The sequence below is a fragment of the Scyliorhinus canicula genome, chromosome 2 (genome assembly GCF_902713615.1).
Source record: "Scyliorhinus canicula chromosome 2, sScyCan1.1, whole genome shotgun sequence".
NCBI lineage: Eukaryota > Metazoa > Chordata > Chondrichthyes > Carcharhiniformes > Scyliorhinidae > Scyliorhinus > Scyliorhinus canicula.
Genome location: NC_052147.1, coordinates 3,274,546 through 3,294,957, shown reverse-complemented (window position 1 = coordinate 3,294,957; position 20,412 = coordinate 3,274,546). Strand labels below are relative to the sequence as shown.

General features: G+C 49.2%; 1 protein-coding gene across 1 annotated transcript in view; it reads right to left on the bottom strand.

Annotated features, from left to right (window-relative positions):
• LOC119962488 overlaps nucleotides 1-20,412 on the bottom strand; it is a 215,969-nt gene that overhangs the window by 42,396 nt on the left and 153,161 nt on the right. Inside the window, exons 26-29 of the mRNA XM_038790433.1 lie at nucleotides 18,519-18,663; nucleotides 15,182-15,400; nucleotides 10,318-10,568; nucleotides 9,341-9,497 (exon numbers count right to left, since the gene is read on the bottom strand). Of these exons, the coding sequence (XP_038646361.1) occupies nucleotides 9,341-9,497; nucleotides 10,318-10,568; nucleotides 15,182-15,400; nucleotides 18,519-18,663 (772 nt within the window). The remainder of the gene's footprint in view (nucleotides 1-9,340; nucleotides 9,498-10,317; nucleotides 10,569-15,181; nucleotides 15,401-18,518; nucleotides 18,664-20,412) is intronic.

Below are 20,412 nucleotides of genomic sequence, written 5' to 3'. Positions count from 1 at the left end.
AACCCCTCGATTAGATTCCAGTCTGTAACTCACTCCCGGGTATCTGTTATTCTATATATAAAGCACCCCAAATCCCCCGATTAGATTCCAGCCTGTAACTCACTCCCGGGTATCTGTTATTCTATATATAAACCACCCCGAACCCCTCGATTAGATTCCAGTCTGTAACTCACTCCCTGGTATCTGTTATTCTATATATAAACCACCCCGAACCCCGCGATTAGATTCCAGTCTATAACTCACTCCCGGGTATCTGTTATTCTATATATAAACCACTCCGAACCGCTCGATTAGATTCCAGTCTGTAACTCACTCCCAGGTATCTGTTATTCTATATATGAACCACTCCGAACCCCTCAATTAGATTCCAGTCTGTAACTCACTCCCGGGTATCTGTTATTCTATATATAAACCACCCTGAACCCCTCGATTAGATTCCAGTCTGTAACTCACTCCCAGATATCTGTTATTCTATATATAAACCACCCTGAACCCCTCGATTAGATTCCAGTCTGTAACTCACTCCCGGGTATCTGTTATTCTATATATAAACCACCCTGAACCCCTCGATTAGATTCCAGTCTGTAACTCACTCCCGGGTATCTGTTATTCTATATATAAACCAACCTGAACCCCTCGATTAGATTCCCGTCTGTAACTCACTCCCGGATATCTGTTATTCTATATATAAACCACCCCGAACTCCTCGATTAGATTCCAGTCTGTAACTCACTCCCGGGTATCTGTTATTCTATATATAAACCACCCTGAACCCCTCGATTAGATTCCCGTCTGTAACTCACTCCCGGATATCTGTTATTCTATATATAAACCACACCGAACCCCTCGATTCGATTCCAGTCTGTAACTCACTCCCGGGTATCTGTTATTCTATATATAAACCAACCTGAACCGCTCGATTAGATTCCAGTCTGTAACTCACTCCCGGGTATCTGTTATTCTATATATAAACCACCCCGAACCCCTCGATTAGATTCCAGTCTGTAACTCACTCCCGGGTATCTGTTATTCTATATATAAACCACACCGAACCCCTCGATTAGATTCCAGTCTGTAACTCACTCCCGGGTATCTGTTATTCTATATATAAACCACTCCGAACCCCTCGATTAGATTCCAGTCTGTAACTCACTCCCGGGTATCTGTTATTCTATATATAAACCACCCCGAACCCCTCGATTAGATTCCAGTCTGTAATTCACTCCCGGGTATCGGTTATTCTATATATAAACCACCCCGAACCCCTCGATTAGATTCCAGTCTGTAACTCACTCCCGGGTATCTGTTATTCTATATATAAACCACACCGAACCCCTCGATTAGATTCCAGTCTGTAACTCACACCCGGGTATCTGTTATTCTATATATAAACCACCCTGAACCCCTCGATTAGATTCCCGTCTGTAACTCACTCCCGGATATCTGTTATTCTATATATAAACCACCCCGAACCCCTCGATTCGTTTCCAGTCTGTAACTCACTCCCGGGTATCTGTTATTCTATATATAAACCAACCTGAACCGCTCGATTAGATTCCAGTCTGTAACTCACTCCCGGGTATCAGTTATTCAGTATATAAACCATCCCGAACCCCTCGATTAGATTCCAGTCTGTAACTCACTCCCGGGTATCTGTTATTCTATATATAAACCACCCCGAACCCCTCGATTAGATTCCAGTCTGTAACTCACTCCCGGGTATCTGTTATTCTATATATAAACCACACCGAACCCCTCGATTAGATTCCAGTCTGTAACGCACTCCCGGGTATCTGTTATTCTATATATAAACCACCCCGAACCCCTCGATTAGATTCCAGTCTGTAATTCACTCCCGGGTATCGGTTATTCTATATATAAACCACCCCGAACCCCTCGATTAGATTCCAGTCTGTAACTCACTCCCGGGTATCTGTTATTCTATATATAAACCACACCGAACCCCTCGATTAGATTCCAGTCTGTAACTCACTCCCGGGTATCTGTTATTCTATATATAAACCACCCCGAACCCCTCGATTAGATTCCAGTCTGTAACTCACTCCCGGGTATCTGTTATTCTATATATAAACCACCCCGAACACCTCGATTAGATTCCAGTCTGTAACTCACTCCCGGGTATCTGTTATTCTATATATAAACCAGCCTGAACCCCTCGATTAGATTCCAGTCTGTAACTCACTCCCGGATATCTGTTATTCTATATATAAACCACCCCGAACACCTCGATTAGATTCCAGTCTGTAACTCACTCCCGGGTATCTGTTATTCTATATATAAACCAGCCTGAACCCCTCGATTAGATTCCAGTCTGTAACTCACTCCCGGGTATCTGTTATTCTATATATAAACCAGCCTGAACTCCTCGATTAGATTCCAGTCTGTAACTCACTCCCGGGTATCTGTTATTCTATATATAAACCACCCTGAACCCCTCGATTAGATTCCCGTCTGTAACTCACTCCCGGATATCTGTTATTCTATATATAAACCACCCCGAACACCTCGATTAGATTCCAGTCAGTAACTCACTCCCGGGTATCTGTTATTCTATATATAAACCAACCTGAACCGCTCGATTAGATTCCAGTCTGTAACTCACTCCCGGGTATCAGTTATTCTGTATATAAACCATCCCGAACCCCTCGATTAGATTCCAGTCTGTAACTCACTCCCGGGTATCTGTTATTCTATATATAAACCACCCCGAACCCCTCGATTAGATTCCAGTCTGTAACTCACTCCCGGGTATCTGTTATTCTATATATAAACCACCCCGAACTCATCGATTAGATTCCAGTCTGTATCTCACTCCCGGGTATCTGTTATTCTATATATAAACCACCCCGAACCCCTTGATTAGATTCCAGTCTGTAACTCACTCCCGGGTATCGTTTATTCTATATATAAACCACCCTGAACCCCTCGATTAGATTGCAGTCTGTAACTCACTCCCGGGTATCTGTTATTCTATATATAAACCACCCTGAACCCCTCGATTAGATTCCAGTCTGTAACTCACTCCCGGGTATCTGTTATTCTATATATAAACCAACCTGAACCGCTCGATTAGATTCCAGTCTGTAACTCACTCCCGGGTATCAGTTATTCTGTATATAAACCATCCCGAACCCCTCGATTAGATTCCAGTCTGTAACTCACTCCCGGGTATCTGTTATTCTATATATAAACCACCCCGAACCCCTCGATTAGATTCCAGTCTGTAACTCACTCCCGGGTATCTGTTATTCTATATATAAACCACACCGAACCCCTCGATTAGATTCCAGTCTGTAACGCACTCCCGGGTATCTGTTATTCTATATATAAACCACCCCGAACCCCTCGATTAGATTCCAGTCTGTAATTCACTCCCGGGTATCGGTTATTCTATATATAAACCACCCCGAACCCCTCGATTAGATTCCAGTCTGTAACTCACTCCCGGGTATCTGTTATTCTATATATAAACCACACCGAACCCCTCGATTAGATTCCAGTCTGTAACTCACTCCCGGGTATCTGTTATTCTATATATAAACCACCCCGAACCCCTCGATTAGATTCCAGTCTGTAACTCACTCCCGGGTATCTGTTATTCTATATATAAACCACCCCGAACACCTCGATTAGATTCCAGTCTGTAACTCACTCCCGGGTATCTGTTATTCTATATAGAAACCAGCCTGAACCCCTCGATTAGATTCCAGTCTGTAACTCACTCCCGGATATCTGTTATTCTATATATAAACCACCCCGAACACCTCGATTAGATTCCAGTCTGTAACTCACTCCCGGGTATCTGTTATTCTATATATAAACCAGCCTGAACCCCTCGATTAGATTCCAGTCTGTAACTCACTCCCGGGTATCTGTTATTCTATATATAAACCAGCCTGAACTCCTCGATTAGATTCCAGTCTGTAACTCACTCCCGGGTATCTGTTATTCTATATATAAACCACCCTGAACCCCTCGATTAGATTCCCGTCTGTAACTCACTCCCGGATATCTGTTATTCTATATATAAACCACCCCGAACACCTCGATTAGATTCCAGTCAGTAACTCACTCCCGGGTATCTGTTATTCTATATATAAACCAACCTGAACCGCTCGATTAGATTCCAGTCTGTAACTCACTCCCGGGTATCAGTTATTCTGTATATAAACCATCCCGAACCCCTCGATTAGATTCCAGTCTGTAACTCACTCCCGGGTATCTGTTATTCTATATATAAACCACCCCGAACCCCTCGATTAGATTCCAGTCTGTAACTCACTCCCGGGTATCTGTTATTCTATATATAAACCACCCCGAACCCATCGATTAGATTCCAGTCTGTATCTCACTCCCGGGTATCTGTTATTCTATATATAAACCACCCCGAACCCCTTGATTAGATTCCAGTCTGTAACTCACTCCCGGGTATCGTTTATTCTATATATAAACCACCCTGAACCCCTCGATTAGATTGCAGTCTGTAACTCACTCCCGGGTATCTGTTATTCTATATATAAACCACCCTGAACCCCTCGATTAGATTCCAGTCTGTAACTCACTCCCGGGTATCTGTTGTTCTATATATAAACCACCCTGAACCCCTCGATTAGATTCCAGTCTGTAACTCACTCCCGGGTATCTGTTATTCTATATATAAACCAACCAGAACCCCTCGATTAGATTCCCGTCTGTAACTCACTCCCGGATATCTGTTATTCTATATATAAACCACCCCGAACTCCTCGATTAGATTCCAGTCTGTAACTCACTTCCGGGTATCTGTTATTCTATATATAAACCACCCTGAACCCCTCGATTAGATTCCCGTCTGTAACTCACTCCCGGATATCTGTTATTCTATATATAAACCACACCGAACCCCTCGATTCGATTCCAGTCTGTAACTCACTCCCGGGTATCTGTTATTCTATATATAAACCAACCTGAACCGCTCGATTAGATTCCAGTCTGTAACTCACTCCCGGGTATCAGTTATTCTGTATATAAACCATCCCGAACCCCTCGATTAGATTCCAGTCTGTAACTCACTCCCGGGTATCTGTTATTCTATATATAAACCACCCCGAACCCCTCGATTAGATTCCAGTCTGTAACTCACTCCCGGGTATCTGTTATTCTATATATAAACCACACCGAACCCCTCGATTAGATTCCAGTCTGTAACTCACTCCCGGGTATCTGTTATTCTATATATAAACCACACCGAACCCCTCGATTAGATTCCAGTCTGTAACTCACTCCCGGGTATCTGTTATTCTATATATAAACCACCCCGAACCCCTCGATTAGATTCCAGTCTGTAATTCACTCCCGGGTATCAGTTATTCTATATATAAACCACCCCGAACCCCTCGATTAGATTCCAGTCTGTAACTCACTCCCGGGTATCTGTTATTCTATATATAAACCACACCGAACCCCTCGATTAGATTCCAGTCTGTAACTCACTCCCGGGTATCTGTTATTCTATATATAAACCACCCTGAACCCCTCGATTAGATTCCCGTCTGTAACTCACTCCCGGATATCTGTTATTCTATATATAAACCACCCCGAACACCTCGATTCGATTCCAGTCTGTAACTCACTCCCGGGTATCTGTTATTCTATATATAAACCAACCTGAACCGCTCAATTAGATTCCAGTCTGTAACTCACTCCCGGGTATCTGTTATTCTATATATAAACCATCCCGAACCCCTCGATTAGATTCCAGTCTGTAACTCACTCCCGGGTATCAGTTATTCTGTATATAAACCATCCCGAACCCCTCGATTAGATTCCAGTCTGTAACTCACTCCCGGGTATCTGTTATTCTATATATAAACCACCCCGAACCCCTCGATTAGATTCCAGTCTGTAACTCACTCCCGGGTATCTGTTATTCTATATATAAACCACCCCGAACCCCTCGATTAGATTCCAGTCTGTAACTCACTCCCGGGTATCTGTTATTCTATATATAAACCACCCCAAACACCTCGATTAGATTCCAGTCTGTAACTCACTCCCGGGTATCTGTTATTCTATATATAAACCAGCCTGAACCCCTCGATTAGATTCCAGTCTGTAACTCACTCCCGGATATCTGTTATTCTATATATAAACCACCCCGAACACCTCGATTAGATTCCAGTCTGTAACTCACTCCCGGGTGTCTGTTATTCTATATATAAACCAGCCTGAACCCCTCGATTAGATTCCAGTCTGTAACTCACTCCCGGGTATCTGTTATTCTATATATAAACCAGCCTGAACTCCTCGATTAGATTCCAGTGTGTAACTCACTCCCGGATATCTGTTTATCTATATATAAACCACCCCAAACCCCTCGATTAGATTCCAGTCTGTAACTCACTCCCGGGTATCTGTTATTCTATATATAAACCAACCTGAACCGCTCGATTAGATTCCAGTCTGTAACTCACTCCCGGGTATCAGTTATTCTGTATATAAACCATCCCGAACCCCTCGATTAGATTCCAGTCTGTAACTCACTCCCGGGTATCTGTTATTCTATATATAAACCACCCCGAACCCCTCGATTAGATTCCAGTCTGTAACTCACTCCCGGGTATCTGTTATTCTATATATAAACCACCCCGAACCCATCGATTAGATTCCAGTCTGTAACTCACTCCCGGGTATCTGTTATTCTATATATAAACCACCCCGAACCCCTTGATTAGATTCCAGTCTGTAACTCACTCCCGGGTATCGTTTATTCTATATATAAACCACCCTGAACCCCTCGATTAGATTGCAGTCTGTAACTCACTCCCGGGTATCTGTTATTCTATATATAAACCACACCGAACCCCTCGATTAGATTCCAGTCTGTAACTCACTCCTGGGTATCTGTTATTCTATATATAAACCACACCGAACCCCTCGATTAGATTCCAGTCTGTAACTCACTCCCGGGTATCTGTTATTCTATATATAAACCACCCCGAACCCCTCGATTAGATTCCAGTCTGTAACTCACTCCCGGGTATCGGTTATTCTATATATAAACCACCCCAAACCCCTCGATTAGATTCCAGTCTGTAACTCACTCCCGGGTATCTGTTATTCTATATATAAACCACACCGAACCCCTCGATTTGATTCCAGTCTGTAACTCACTCCCGGGTATCTGTTATTCTATATATAAACCACCCCGAACCCCTCGATTAGATTCCAGTCTGTAACTCACTCCCGGGTATCTGTTATTCCATATATAAACCACCCCGAACCCCTCGATTAGATTCCAGTCTGTAACTCACTCCCGGGTATCTGTTATTCTATATATAAACCACACCGAACCCCTCGATTAGATTCCAGTCTGTAACTCACTCCCGGGTATCTGTTATTCTATATATAAACCACCCCGAACCCCTCGATTAGATTCCAGTCTGTAACTCACTCCCGGGTATCGGTTATTCTATATATAAACCACCCCGAACCCCTCGATTAGATTCCAGTCTGTAACTCACTCCCGGGTATCTGTTATTCTATATATAAACCACACCGAACCCCTCGATTTGATTCCAGTCTGTAACTCACTCCCGGGTATCTGTTATTCTATATATAAACCACCCCGAACCCCTCGATTAGATTCCAGTCTGTAACTCACTCCCGGGTATCTGTTATTCCATATATAAACCACCCCGAACCCCTCGATTAGATTCCAGTCTGTAACTCACTCCCGGGTATCTGTTATTCTATATATAAACCACCCCGAACCCCTCGATTAGATTCCAGTCTGTAACTCACTCCCGGGTATCTGTTATTCTATATATAAACCACCCCGAACCCCTTGATTAGATTCCAGTCTGTAACTCACTCCCGGGTATCGTTTATTCTATATATAAACCACCCTGAACCCCTCGATTAGATTGCAGTCTGTAACTCACTCCTGGGTATCTGTTATTCTATATATAAACCACACCGAACCCCTCGATTAGATTCCAGTCTGTAACTCACTCCCGGGTATCTGTTATTCTATATATAAACCACACCGAACCCCTCGATTAGATTCCAGTCTGTAACTCACTCCCGGGTATCTGTTATTCTATATATAAACCACCCCGAACCCCTCGATTAGATTCCAGTCTGTAACTCACTCCCGGGTATCGGTTATTCTATATATAAACCACCCCGAACCCCTCGATTAGATTCCAGTCTGTAACTCACTCCCGTGTATCTGTTATTCTATATATAAACCACACCGAACCCCTCGATTAGATTCCAGTCTGTAACTCACTCCCGGGTATCTGTTATTCTATATATAAACCACCCCGAACCCCTCGATTAGATTCCAGTCTGTAACTCACTCCCGGGTATCTGTTATTCTATATATAAACCACCCCGAACACCTCGATTAGATTCCAGTCTGTAACTCACTCCCGGGTATCTGTTATTCTATATATAAACCACCCCGAACCCCTCGATTAGATTCCAGTCTGTAATTCACTCCCGGATATCTGTTATTCTATATATAAACCACCCGAGTCCCTCGATTAGATTCCAGTCTGTAACTCACTCCCGGGTATCTGTTATTCTATATATAAACCACCCCGAACCCCTCGATTAGATTCCAGTCTGTAACTCACTCCCGGGTATCTGTTATTCTATATATAAACCATCCCGAACCCCTCGATTAGATTCCAGTCTGTAACTCACTCCCGGGTATCTGTTATTCTATATATAAACCATCCCGAACCCCTCGATTAGATTCCAGTCTGTAACTCACTCCCGGGTATCTGTTATTCTATATATAAACCACCCCGAACACCTCGATTAGAGTCCAGTCTGTAACTCACTCCCGGGTATCTGTTATTCTATATATAAACCACCCCAAACCCCTCGATTAGATTCCAGTCTGTAACTCACTCCCGGGTATCTGTTATTCTATATATAACCCATCCCAAACCCCTCGATTAGATTCCAGTCTGTAACTCACTCCCGGGTATCTGTTATTCTATATATAAACCATCCCGAACCCCTCGATTAGATTCCAGTCTGTAACTCACTCCCGGGTATCTGTTATTCTATATATAAACCACCCCGAACCCCTCGATTAGATTCCAGTCTGTAACTCACTCCCGGGTATCTGTTATTCTATATATAAACCATCCCGAACCCCTCGATTAGATTCCAGTCTGTAACTCACTCCCGGGTATCTGTTATTCTATATATAAACCACCCCGAACACCTCGATTAGATTCCAGTCTGTAACTCTCTCCCCCCCCCCCCCCCCCCCCCCCCCCCCCCCCCCACCCCCACCCCCGCCTCCTGCTGCTGTATTTACCTGCGGCCCAGTACCTGGCCCTCCATCGTTGTCCTGTAGCTGAGTTGATGTTTGCTGCAGCCAATGCCCAACACTGTTGTTCTCTTTGAGGGTTTTCTCCCACTCTCGTATCTCCTTCCCGTTCTCCCTCCGATTCTTTTCGAGTTTCTCTTCCAGGCTATGTAAACAAACCACCTGATTGAATGGTGGGGACTCTGAGAGTTCAGGGTGCGCGGTGCTGTACGCCAGTGTTCTCTGAATTCAGATCAGTCCATGTTAGCCGGGAGGGTGACCGAGGGGGCGTGGGGAACCCTGTTATTGGGGTGAGGCAGCAGAGATGGTCCTTGTGTAACGGAAGCTCTCTGCCTGACAGTAATGAGTGAGCTAGTCCCCCTGCTCACTGCCAACAAAACATAATAAGGACCTTAATCCCTTTCCAATTAATCAGGGAATAAACAAAACCCATCAACTGTATCCAGTCTGCACAGCATGAGTGTCGGATAATAGGAGACAATTACAATCACTGAGCCAAGGGGAATGGGAGCACACAGGAGACAAGAACACTTCACACCATGTGGGTCAGATTTAGGGCGATGGGGGGATGGGGGTCTTACAAAGGGGTCCGTGTTGGTACAGGATCTGTAATTAGCTATGTTTATGAGAATTAGGACAATCATCTCTCCGCCACCTCTACTCCATCCAGAGGCACAACCGAAGGAATAAAGGGCTTTCAAAACATTATTTCCCGGGATACATTTATTGCCCAGCCCTAATTGCCCCTCAGGAGATGATTTGGGGCAGCCTTCTTGAACCACTACAGATTGTGGGATGGAGATGCTGGACCAGGGGAGGCATCACAGATACCTCCGTAACAGAGTTCCATTTCGTCAGAAATCACCGTCAGGGATGAAGTCTGGGATATTCTAGTATCACACACCGGATAAAATTAACCCGCTCACCACAGGCCGGGAATGAAGCCTGGTCCTCTCCTCACTCACCTCAGGCATCGGTTCTCCATCGCTCGGAGTTCTTGAAGGATGGGCACGGCTGGAGACGGCTCCTCAACACCGAGGACTCTGGTCACCCGACGGAGCAGAGTGGCCAGAACCGATTGTTGGTGCTTCAGGTCGCCGTGGTAACGGCTGCAGCACTGCTCCAGCTCCAGGAGTTCGGCCTTGTTGGCTTCTTCCCTCAAGCCCTCGGGGAAATCATCCTGAAGGTGGTCCAGGACGATGCTAGCTCGGTCAATCTGAGGATCAAAAGTGAAATGAACTTCATTTATATAGCAACTTCGACATTAGGACGTTCCAAAGAACCTCACAGGCAATCAAACAATTTTGGACGTGTAGTCACTGTTCTAATGCAAGAAACACAGCAGTCATTGTCCGCACAGCAAGATTCCACAATCAGCAATGTGATATTGGATCGTCTGCTTTAGTGACGTTGGATAAATATTGTCTCCGGGAGAGATGGTAAAACTCTCACTAATCCCATTCCTCTCAGCGCTGTCAACCCAGCAAGACTTTATTTTAATGTTTAAATGGTTTCAACTGAAAGATAAACCTCCAACAGTGCGGCACTCCCTAAGTACTGACCCTCTGACAGTGCAGCATTCCCTCAGTACTGACCCTCTGACAGTGCGGCACTCCCTCAGTACTGACCCTCTGACAGTGCAGCACTCCCTCAGTACTGACCCTCTGACAGTGCGGCTCCCTCAGTATTGACCCTCTGACAGTGCAGCACTCCCTCAGTACTGACCCTCCAACAGTGCGGCACTCCCTCAGTACTGACCCTCTGACAGTGCGGCACTCCCTCAGTACTGACCCTCTGACAGTGCAGCATTCCCTCAGTACTGACCCTCTGACAGTGCAGCACTCCCTCAGTACTCACCCTCTGACAGTGCAGCACTCCCTCAGTACTGACCCTCTGACAGTGCAGCACTCCCTCAGTACTCACCCCCTGACAGTGCGGCACTCCCTCAGTACTGACCCTCTGACAGTGCAGCACTCCCTCAGTACTGACCCTCTGACAGTGCAGCACTCCCTCAGTACTGACCCACTCTCAGTGCGGCACTCCCTCAGTACTGACCCTCTGACAGTGCGGCACTCCCTCAGTGCTGACCCTCTGACAGTGCGGCACTCCCTCAGTACTGACCCTCTGACAGTGCAGCACTCCCTCAGTACTGACCCTCTGACAGTGCAGCACTCCCTCAGTACTGACCCTCTGACAGTGCGGCCCTCCCTCAGTACTGACCCTCTGACAGTGCGGCACTCCCTCATTACTGACTCTCTGACAGTGCGGCACTCCCTCAGTACTGACCCTCTGACAGTGCGGCGCTCCCTCAGTACTGACCCTCTGACAGTGCAGCACTCCCTCAGTACTGACCCTCTGACAGTGCAGCACTCCCTCATTACTGACCCTCTGACAGTGCGGCACTCCATCAGTACTGACCCTCTGACAGTGCGGCACTCCCTCAGTACTGGCCCTCTGACAGTGTGGCACTCCCTCAGTACTGACCCTCTGACAGTGCAGCACTGCCTCAGTACTGACCCTCTGACAGTGCAGCACTCCCTCAGTACTGACCCACTCTCAGTGCGGCACTCTCTCAGTACTGACCCTCTGACAGTGCGGCACTCCCTCAGTACTGACCCTCTGACAGTGTAGCACTCCCTCAGTACTGACCCCCTGACAGTGCGGCACTCCCTCAGTACTGACCCTCTGACAGTGCAGCACTCCCTCAGTACTGACCCTCTGACAGTGCGGCACTCCCTCAGTACTGACCCACTCTCAGTGCGGCACTCCCTCAGTACTGACCCTCTGACAGTGCAGCACTCCGTCAGTACTGACCCACTCTCAGTTCGTCACTCCCTCAGTACTGATCCTCTGACAGTGCAGCACTCCCTCAGTACTGACCCTCTGACAGTGCGGCACACCCTCAGTACTGACCCTCTGACAGTGCAGAGCTCCCTCAGTACTGACCCTCTGACAGTGCGGCACTCCCTCAGTACTGACCCTCTGACAGTGCAGCACTCCCTCAGTACTGACCCTCTGACAGTGCGGCACTCCCTCAGTACTGACCCTCTGACAGTGCGGCCCTCCCTCAGTACTGACCCTCTGACAGTGCGGCACTCCCTCATTACTGACTCTCTGACAGTGCAGCACTCCCTCAGTACTGACCCTCTGACAGTGCAGCACTCCCTCAGTACTGACCATCTGTCTCGTTATGGTTACGGGTCCCCGGGGGAGGAGTGTGTCAGGACTGTCCCTGGTCTGACCAACTGTATTCCGTTTGTGTGGAGCCTGCGGAGGAGGTTGCCGGGACTGACTCTGTGCAGGCCGGGGATTTGCGTGGTCCTTTCGGCCAACACGTTCACCCACCCTGCTGACCTTTAGAATGTGCACGAGAGCCATGCTGTGTACTCTGCTGCGTCCGCTGCCAAGATCAACTAGGCCTAGTGGCCTGGACTCCTGGTCTGTTTGAGGCAGGTGGACCCCCTGTCGGAGGAGATGGGGCCTTTCAGTTGGAGCAGGACCAACCTCTCCTGCTTGGGAGTCCCGGCTGGGGAATCCTCACCAGCGGCTAGGCCGGAGCTGGAGGCCACCATCACCACTCGCCTGAGACACTGGACAGGACCTCTCCGAGTGCTGTCCCACAGGGGCCGAGATCTGGACAGACACCAGCTCTTCCCCGTCTGCAGCTGTCCTCAGGAAGCCTCTGCTCAGGAATCCGCGCCTCCACCAATACTGCCCCCAGTGGCTGGGTGAGGAATGGGCGATGGCTGCCGGGGTGACCAGGGTCGGGGACGTGGGCCGGATGACACCCCACGCGTTAGCGCGGTCGACAGCGGTGTCCGTCCGGCTCGTGAGCAACGCTGTCCAAGACGGTTGTGCTCGGACCCGACGACACTCGTGGTCTTGAGGAGGCGCTGGCCTCCCATCTGAGCGATTCCCTGCTCGGACGGAATTCCACATTGGCCCCAAACCCGCCCCCCCCTCAGAATCCAGAGCCCCGCAGCCTGAGCTGCCTCACGGTAATGCCCCCTCTGTGACCTTTCATACTACACGGAGGGGTTTCCTGTGTGGCTGCTACACTTCCTTCCCATGGCCCGGACACACCTTGGCGTTGCCTTGCTGCCGTCCAGCGGTGCTGTCCCTCTGCCTAGGGGTCCTCCCCTGGGCTGGAGGGTGGTACCTGCAGCATCCCACACACTGGACAGTTACACCAGTTCAAGGGCCCCAGGATACCTGGCCTTTCGAGGTCTTGTGGTGTCTGCAAAACACGTTTCTGCAGCTTGTGGGAGATTGCACTCTCTGGACGCGATTCTCCGACCCGGGAGTGCCGGGCGAATCACACCACGCTGCCCTGGCACCCCCAAGCGATTCTCCCCCCCCCCCCCCCCCCCCAAAACGGCGTGTCGCTCGGAGGTTGCGACAGGCCGCTCGGAGAATCGCCGCTCCGGTCGAGCGGTGATTCTCCGGCCCGGATGGGCCGAGCGGCCTGCCTAATCCGACCGGTTCACGCCGGCGCCAACCACACCTGGTCTCTGCCGGCGTGAACAGCGCGCGAACGCTGCGTGTGGGGCCTGTGGGGGGCGGAGGGAGGATCGAGCAGCAGGAGGCTGCTCAGGAGGGGTCTGGCCCGCGATCGGTGCCCACCGATCATCGGGCCGGCGTCTCTGAAAGACGCACTCTTTTCCCTCCGCCGCCCCGCAAGATCAAGCCGCCATGTCTTGCGGGGCAGTGGAGGGGAAGACGGCAACCGTGCATGCGCGGGTTGGCGCGGCCACGTCATTTAGGCGGCGCCGCTTTGACGCAAGCGTCAAGGCCCGGCGTGCGGGATTGACGCACCGCCGCTCCTAGCCCCCTGGGGGGGGGGAGGGGGGTGGAGAATAGGGGGCGAGTTTTCACTCCGGCGTTGGCACTTTGTCTCCCTTTGGGAGAATTGCGCCCTCTGTTTCATTTCATAAAAATCTTTTGTTGAAGTTTTGTATCCACTTCAGTGCCACGCTCCTGATCCACGGGCACCGGGTGGAGAGAGGGACAGATCAGGAGGAGAACCTTCTCGGGAACCTGCTCCTGGGCCTGGCGAAGTGCGCCATTGACAGGTCCAGACAGCGGGCGATCGAGGGGGTCATCCGATCAACTGCACCGTGGCCAGATGTCGCTGGGGAGGAAGCAAGCGGTGTCCACGGGCAATATCGAGACATTCTGTCCCCGTTGGGCACCGCAGGGACTGGGGTGTGGCCTTGTTGACCCTGCTAATCACCACTTGGGACTGACCCTTTAATTTGTCCCTCGTTTAATTGATCTCGGTAACTTGGTTCTATATCAGGGGTGGGCAAACTTTTCCGTGCGAGGGCCACATTCAGAAATTCACAATTTTAAAGGGCCGCATAGTATATTAATTAATAGTCCCGGTTGTAATCAATTAGCGTGCGGCATATACCTCAGCGCTTCCCCCGGCGGCATCCTGCCTTTAGCCCTCTTTTTCTCTACTTTTCAAAAATGGCACTTCACCCGGTTATGATTCTGGGCGCCTCATATAGAACATAGAACAGTACAGCACAGAACAGGCCCTTCGGCCCTCGATGTTGTGCCGAACAATGATCACCCTACTTAAACCCACGTAACCCATATACCCGTAACCCAACAGCCCCCCCCCCCCCCCCCCCCATTAACCTTATTTAAAAAATATTAAAAAATTTAAAAAAAAATTTTTTTTAAACATTTTTTTTCTTTTTTTTTATGACTTGATCTTGGCGGGCCGCATAAAGACCTTTGGCGGGCCGCATGTGGCCCGCGGGCCGTAGTTTGCCCATCCCTGTTCTATGGTATTATTGAAATAATTATCAGAGTTTGTACCTGCTCACTGATAGTTTTCCATTCCTCCCTCACGCTCCTGCTGTGTAATTCCTGCTCTCTCACAGAGTCTCGGAGACAGAGCCAATGCTCCCAGAGCCTAGTCGCAGCCGGATTGACACATCCCTCACTGTTTGCTTCATCTCTCCTCTCCAAATCCGCAGCAACGTTCCTCTGCTCCAAAATCTTCATTTCTAGCAAACTGACTTCTCTTCCCAGCTCCTATTGGTTAATGAAGGAAACAGCAACTTGATCGCCAGAAAACAACCTGAATAGGTCACTCCTGTCCCAGGCGAGCATCTTTCCTTTTTAAGGGAGTGCTTCACCAGGATGATACTGGAGTTGAAGGGGTTAAATTATAAGGACAGGTTACATCGATATACTTGTGACCCCCCCTTATACTTTGAGGTTAAGGGTGATGGAACTGAGGTATTTAAAATGATTAAAGTGCAGGTAGAGGGAAGTTATTTCCCCAGGTGTTGGAGTCCAAACAGTCTGTAGGATTCAGAAGTTTTCCCGATGCACACGGATGGATAAGGGACTGAGTGTAATGTATGATCAGTAATCTGGGATCCAGCGTTAGGTTGGAGAGTGAGGAGGATGCAAAGAGGTTTCAGAGGGTGAGAGGCAGGCTGGACCAATGGGTAGGAAAGGGGACAGGGTGGAATCCATTGTGGCAATGTGTGAAGGTGTACATCTTTCGGGGAAAAATAAAATCTTTTCAAATTGTGAGACTGGGAAATGTTGACACTCGGAGATGCCGGGGTGTCCTTGTGTCCGAGGGCACACAGGGGAAAATAAAGAAACAAAGGTTTTATTGACAGCACAGTATATACACAGCCTGGTAGTCCCCCCCCCCCCCCCCCCTCCCCCCGGTTCCTCTCCGGCCGCCCCTTATACAGAGGTTAGTAGAGATCCCCCCCCCCCCCCCATCATACTGTGCAAGGACCACGGAGATAATCATTCCCATCCCAAGGCCCCACGTGGGATATTACACATGCACTTGAATCACAGGAAGAGAACATGCCCTGTATAAGAACATAAGAACTAGGAGCAGGAGTAGGCCATCTGGCCCCTCGAGCCTGCTCCGCCATTCAATTAGATCATGGCTGATCTTTTGTGGACTCAGCTCCACTTTCCGGCCCGAACACCATAACCCTTAATCCCTTTATTCTTCAAAAAACTATCTATCTTTATCTTAAAAACATTTAATGAAGGAGTCTCAACTGCTTCACTGGACAACGAATCCCATAGATTCACAACCCTTTGGGTGAAGAAGTTCCTCCTAAACTCAGTCCTAAATCTACTTCCCCTTATTTTGAGGCTATGCCCCCAGTTCTGCTTTCACCCGCCAGTGGAAACAACCTGCCCGCATCTATCCTATCTATTCCCTTCATAATTTTAAATGTTTCTCTAAGATCCCCCCTCATCCTTCTAAATTCCAACGAGTACAGTCCCAGTCTACTCAACCTCTCCTCGTAATCCAACCCCTTCAGCTCTGGGATTAACCTAGTGAATCTCCTCTGCACACCCTCCAGTGCCAGTACGTCCTTTCTCAGGTAAGGAGACCAAAACTGAACACAATACTCCAGATGTGGCCTCACTAACACCTTATACAATTGCAACATAACCTCCCTAGTTTTAAACTCCATCCCTCTAGCAATGAAGGACAAAATTCCATTTGCCTTCTTAATCACCTGTTGCACTTGTAAACCAACTTTCTGTGACTCATGCACTAGCAAACCCAGGTCTCTCTGCACAGCGGCATGCTTTAATATTTTATCGTTTAAATAATAATCCCGTTTGCTGTTATTCCTACCAAAATGGATAACCTCACATTTGTCAACATTGTATTCCATCTGCCAGACCCTAGCCCATTCACTTAACCTATCCAAATCCCTCTGCAGACTTCCAGTATCCTCTGCACTTTTCGCTTTACCACTCATCTTAGTGTCATCTGCAAACTTGGACACATTGCCCTTGGTCCCCAACTCCAAATCATCTATGTAAATTGTGAACAATTGTGGGCCCAACACGGATCCCTGAGGGACACCACTAGCTACTGATTGCCAACCAGAGAAACACCCATTAATCCCCACTCTTTGCTTTCTATTAATTAACCAATCTTCTATCCATGCTACTACTTTACCCTTAATGCCATGCATCTTTATTTTATGCAGCAACCTTTTGTGTGGCACCTTGTCAAAGGCTTCATGTCTGTAATGTCCTCAAAAAATTACACTAAATTAGTTAGGCATGACCTGCCCTTTATGAACCCATGCTGCGTCTGCCCAATGGGACAATTTCTATCCAGGTGCCTCGCTATTTCTTCCTTGATGATAGATTCCAGCATCTTCCCTACTACCGAAGTTAAGCTCACTGGCCTATAATTTCCTGCTTTCTGCCGACCTCCTTTTTTAAACAGTGGTGTCACGTTTGCTAATTTCCAATCCGCTGGGACCACCCCAGAGTCTAGAGAATTTTGGTAAATTATCACTAGTACATTTGTAATTTCCCTAGCCATCTCTTTTAGCACTCTGGGGTGCATTCCATCAGGGCCAGGAGACTTGTCTACCTTTAGCCCCATTAGCTTGCCCATCACTACCTCCTTAGTGATACAGACACAGACTGAGACAGACACAGACACAGAGACAGACTGAGACAGACACAGACACAGACACACTGAGACAGACACAGACTGATACAGACACAGACTGAAGCAGACACAGACACAGAGACAGACACAGACACAGAGACAGACACAGACACAGAGACAGACTGAGACAGACACAGACACAGACACACTGAGACAGACACAGACTGATACAGACACAGACTGAAGCAGACACAGACACAGAGACAGACACAGACACAGAGACAGACACAGACACAGAGACAGACTGAGACAGACACAGACACAGACACACTGAGACAGACACAGACTGATACAGACACAGACTGAAGCAGACACAGACACAGAGACAGACACAGACACAGAGACAGACACAGACACAGAGACAGAGACAGACACAGACACAGACACACTGAGACAGACACAGACTGATACAGACACAGACTGAAGCAGACACAGACACAGAGACAGACACAGACACAGAGACAGACACAGACACAGAGAGAGACACAGACTGATGCAAACACAGACACAGACTGATGCAGACAGACACAGACACAGACTGAAGCAGACACAGGCTGATGCAGACACAGACACAGACTGAAGCAGACAGACACAGACACGGGCTGATGCACAGCTACACACATCCTGAGCTTTGCCCTTGTTCTTGGCTGGAGTCCGACACAGATTAACATAACATTGATTTACCGCCTGACTTTCCACTTGTTCAATTGCTGCTTTATAGGAATTTGGGATCTGTGCAGCCGTGCTTTTGAGGGATGTCTCCAGGGTGTGAAGTATGTCTGAAAGTTGGTGGCAGTTTGTCACATATTCCCTCAGTTTCTCTGGGTACCTGCCCAAACAGCAGAAATAAATTATTTAGTTATTAAAATGTTAAATCACCAGCTTCGCGAGGAGTTACCGAGAATCCCCATTTCGAGGAATCCTTCGCCCTTCGAAAACAGCCTGCATTTGTATAGAACCTTCCGGCTTGTCAAACATTCAGAGAGCTACCCCGAAATGTTAAGATCAGGATTTGGAAACAGGTGCATTGCTGGACCTGGTGGTGGTGTGGGTCAGTCAGGGGGACAATGGGAGATCTGGACCTGGTGGTGGTGTGGGTCAGTCAGGGGGACAATGGGAGATCTGGACCTGGTGGTGGTGTGGGTCAGCGAGGGGGACAATGGGAGATCTGGACCTGGTGGCCGTGTGGGTCAGCGAGGGGGACAATGGGAGATCTGGACCTGGTGGTGGTGTGGGTCAGCGAGGGGGGACAATGGGAGATCTGGACCTGGTGGTGGTGTGGGTCAGTGACGGGGACAATGGGAGATCTGGACCTGGTGGCCGTGTGGGTCAGGGAGGGGGGACAATGGGAGATCTGGACCTGGTGGTGGTGTGGGTCAGCGAGGGGGGACAATGGGAGATCTGGACCTGGTGATGGTGTGGGTCAGTGACGGGGACAATGGGAGATCTGGACCTGGTGGCCGTGTGGGTCAGTCAGGGGGACAATGGGAGATCTGGACCTGGTGGTGGTGTGGGTCAGTGACGGGGACAATGGGAGATCTGGACCTGGTGGCTGTGTGGGTCAGCGAGGGGGATAACGGGAGATCTGGACCTGGTGGCCGTGTGGGTCAGTGACAGGGTCAATGGGAGATCTGGACCTGGTGGCTGTGTGGGTCAGCGAGGGGGATAACGGGAGATCTGGACCTGGTGGCCGTGTGGGTCAGCGAGGGGGGACAATGGGAGAACTGGACCTGGTGGCTGTGTGGGTCAGTCAGGGGGACAATGGGAGATCTGGACCTGGTGGCCGTGTGGGTCAGCGAGGGGGACAATGGGAGATCTGGACCTGGTGGCTGTGTGGGTCAGCGAGGGGGACAATGGGAGATCTGGACCTGGTGGCCATGTGGGTCAGTGACGGGGACAATGGGAGAACTGGACTTGGTGGCCGTGTGGGTCAGCGAGGGGGACAATGGGAGATCTGGACCTGGTGGCCGTGTGGGTCAGCGAGGGGGACAATGGGAGATCTGGACCTGGTGGCCGTGTGGGTCAGCGAGGGGGGACAATGGGAGATCTGGCCCTGGTGGCCGTGTGGGTCAGTCAGGGGGACAATGGGAGATCTGGACCTGGTGGCCGTGTGGGTCAGCGATGGGGACAATGGGAGATCAGGCCCTGGTGGTGGTGTGGGGCAGTCAGGGGGACAATGGGCGATCTGGACCTGGTGGCCGTGTGGGTCAGCGATGGGGACAATGGGAGATCTGGACCTGGTGGTGGTGTGGGTCAGTGATGGGGACAATGGGAGATCTGGACCTGGTGGTGGTGTGGGTCAGTCAGGGGGACAATGGGAGATCTGGACCTGGTGGCCGTGTGGGTCAGCGAGGGGGGACAATGGGAGATCTGGACCTGGTGGTGGTGTGGGTCAGCGAGGGGGACAATGGGATATCTGGCCCTGGTGGTGGTGTGGGTCAGCGAGGGGGACAATGGGATATCTGGCCCTGGTGGTGGTGTGGGTCAGCGAGGGGGGACAATGGGAGATCTGGCCCTGGTGGCCGTGTGGGTCAGTAATGAGGACAATGGGAGATCTGGACCTGGTGGTCATGTGGGT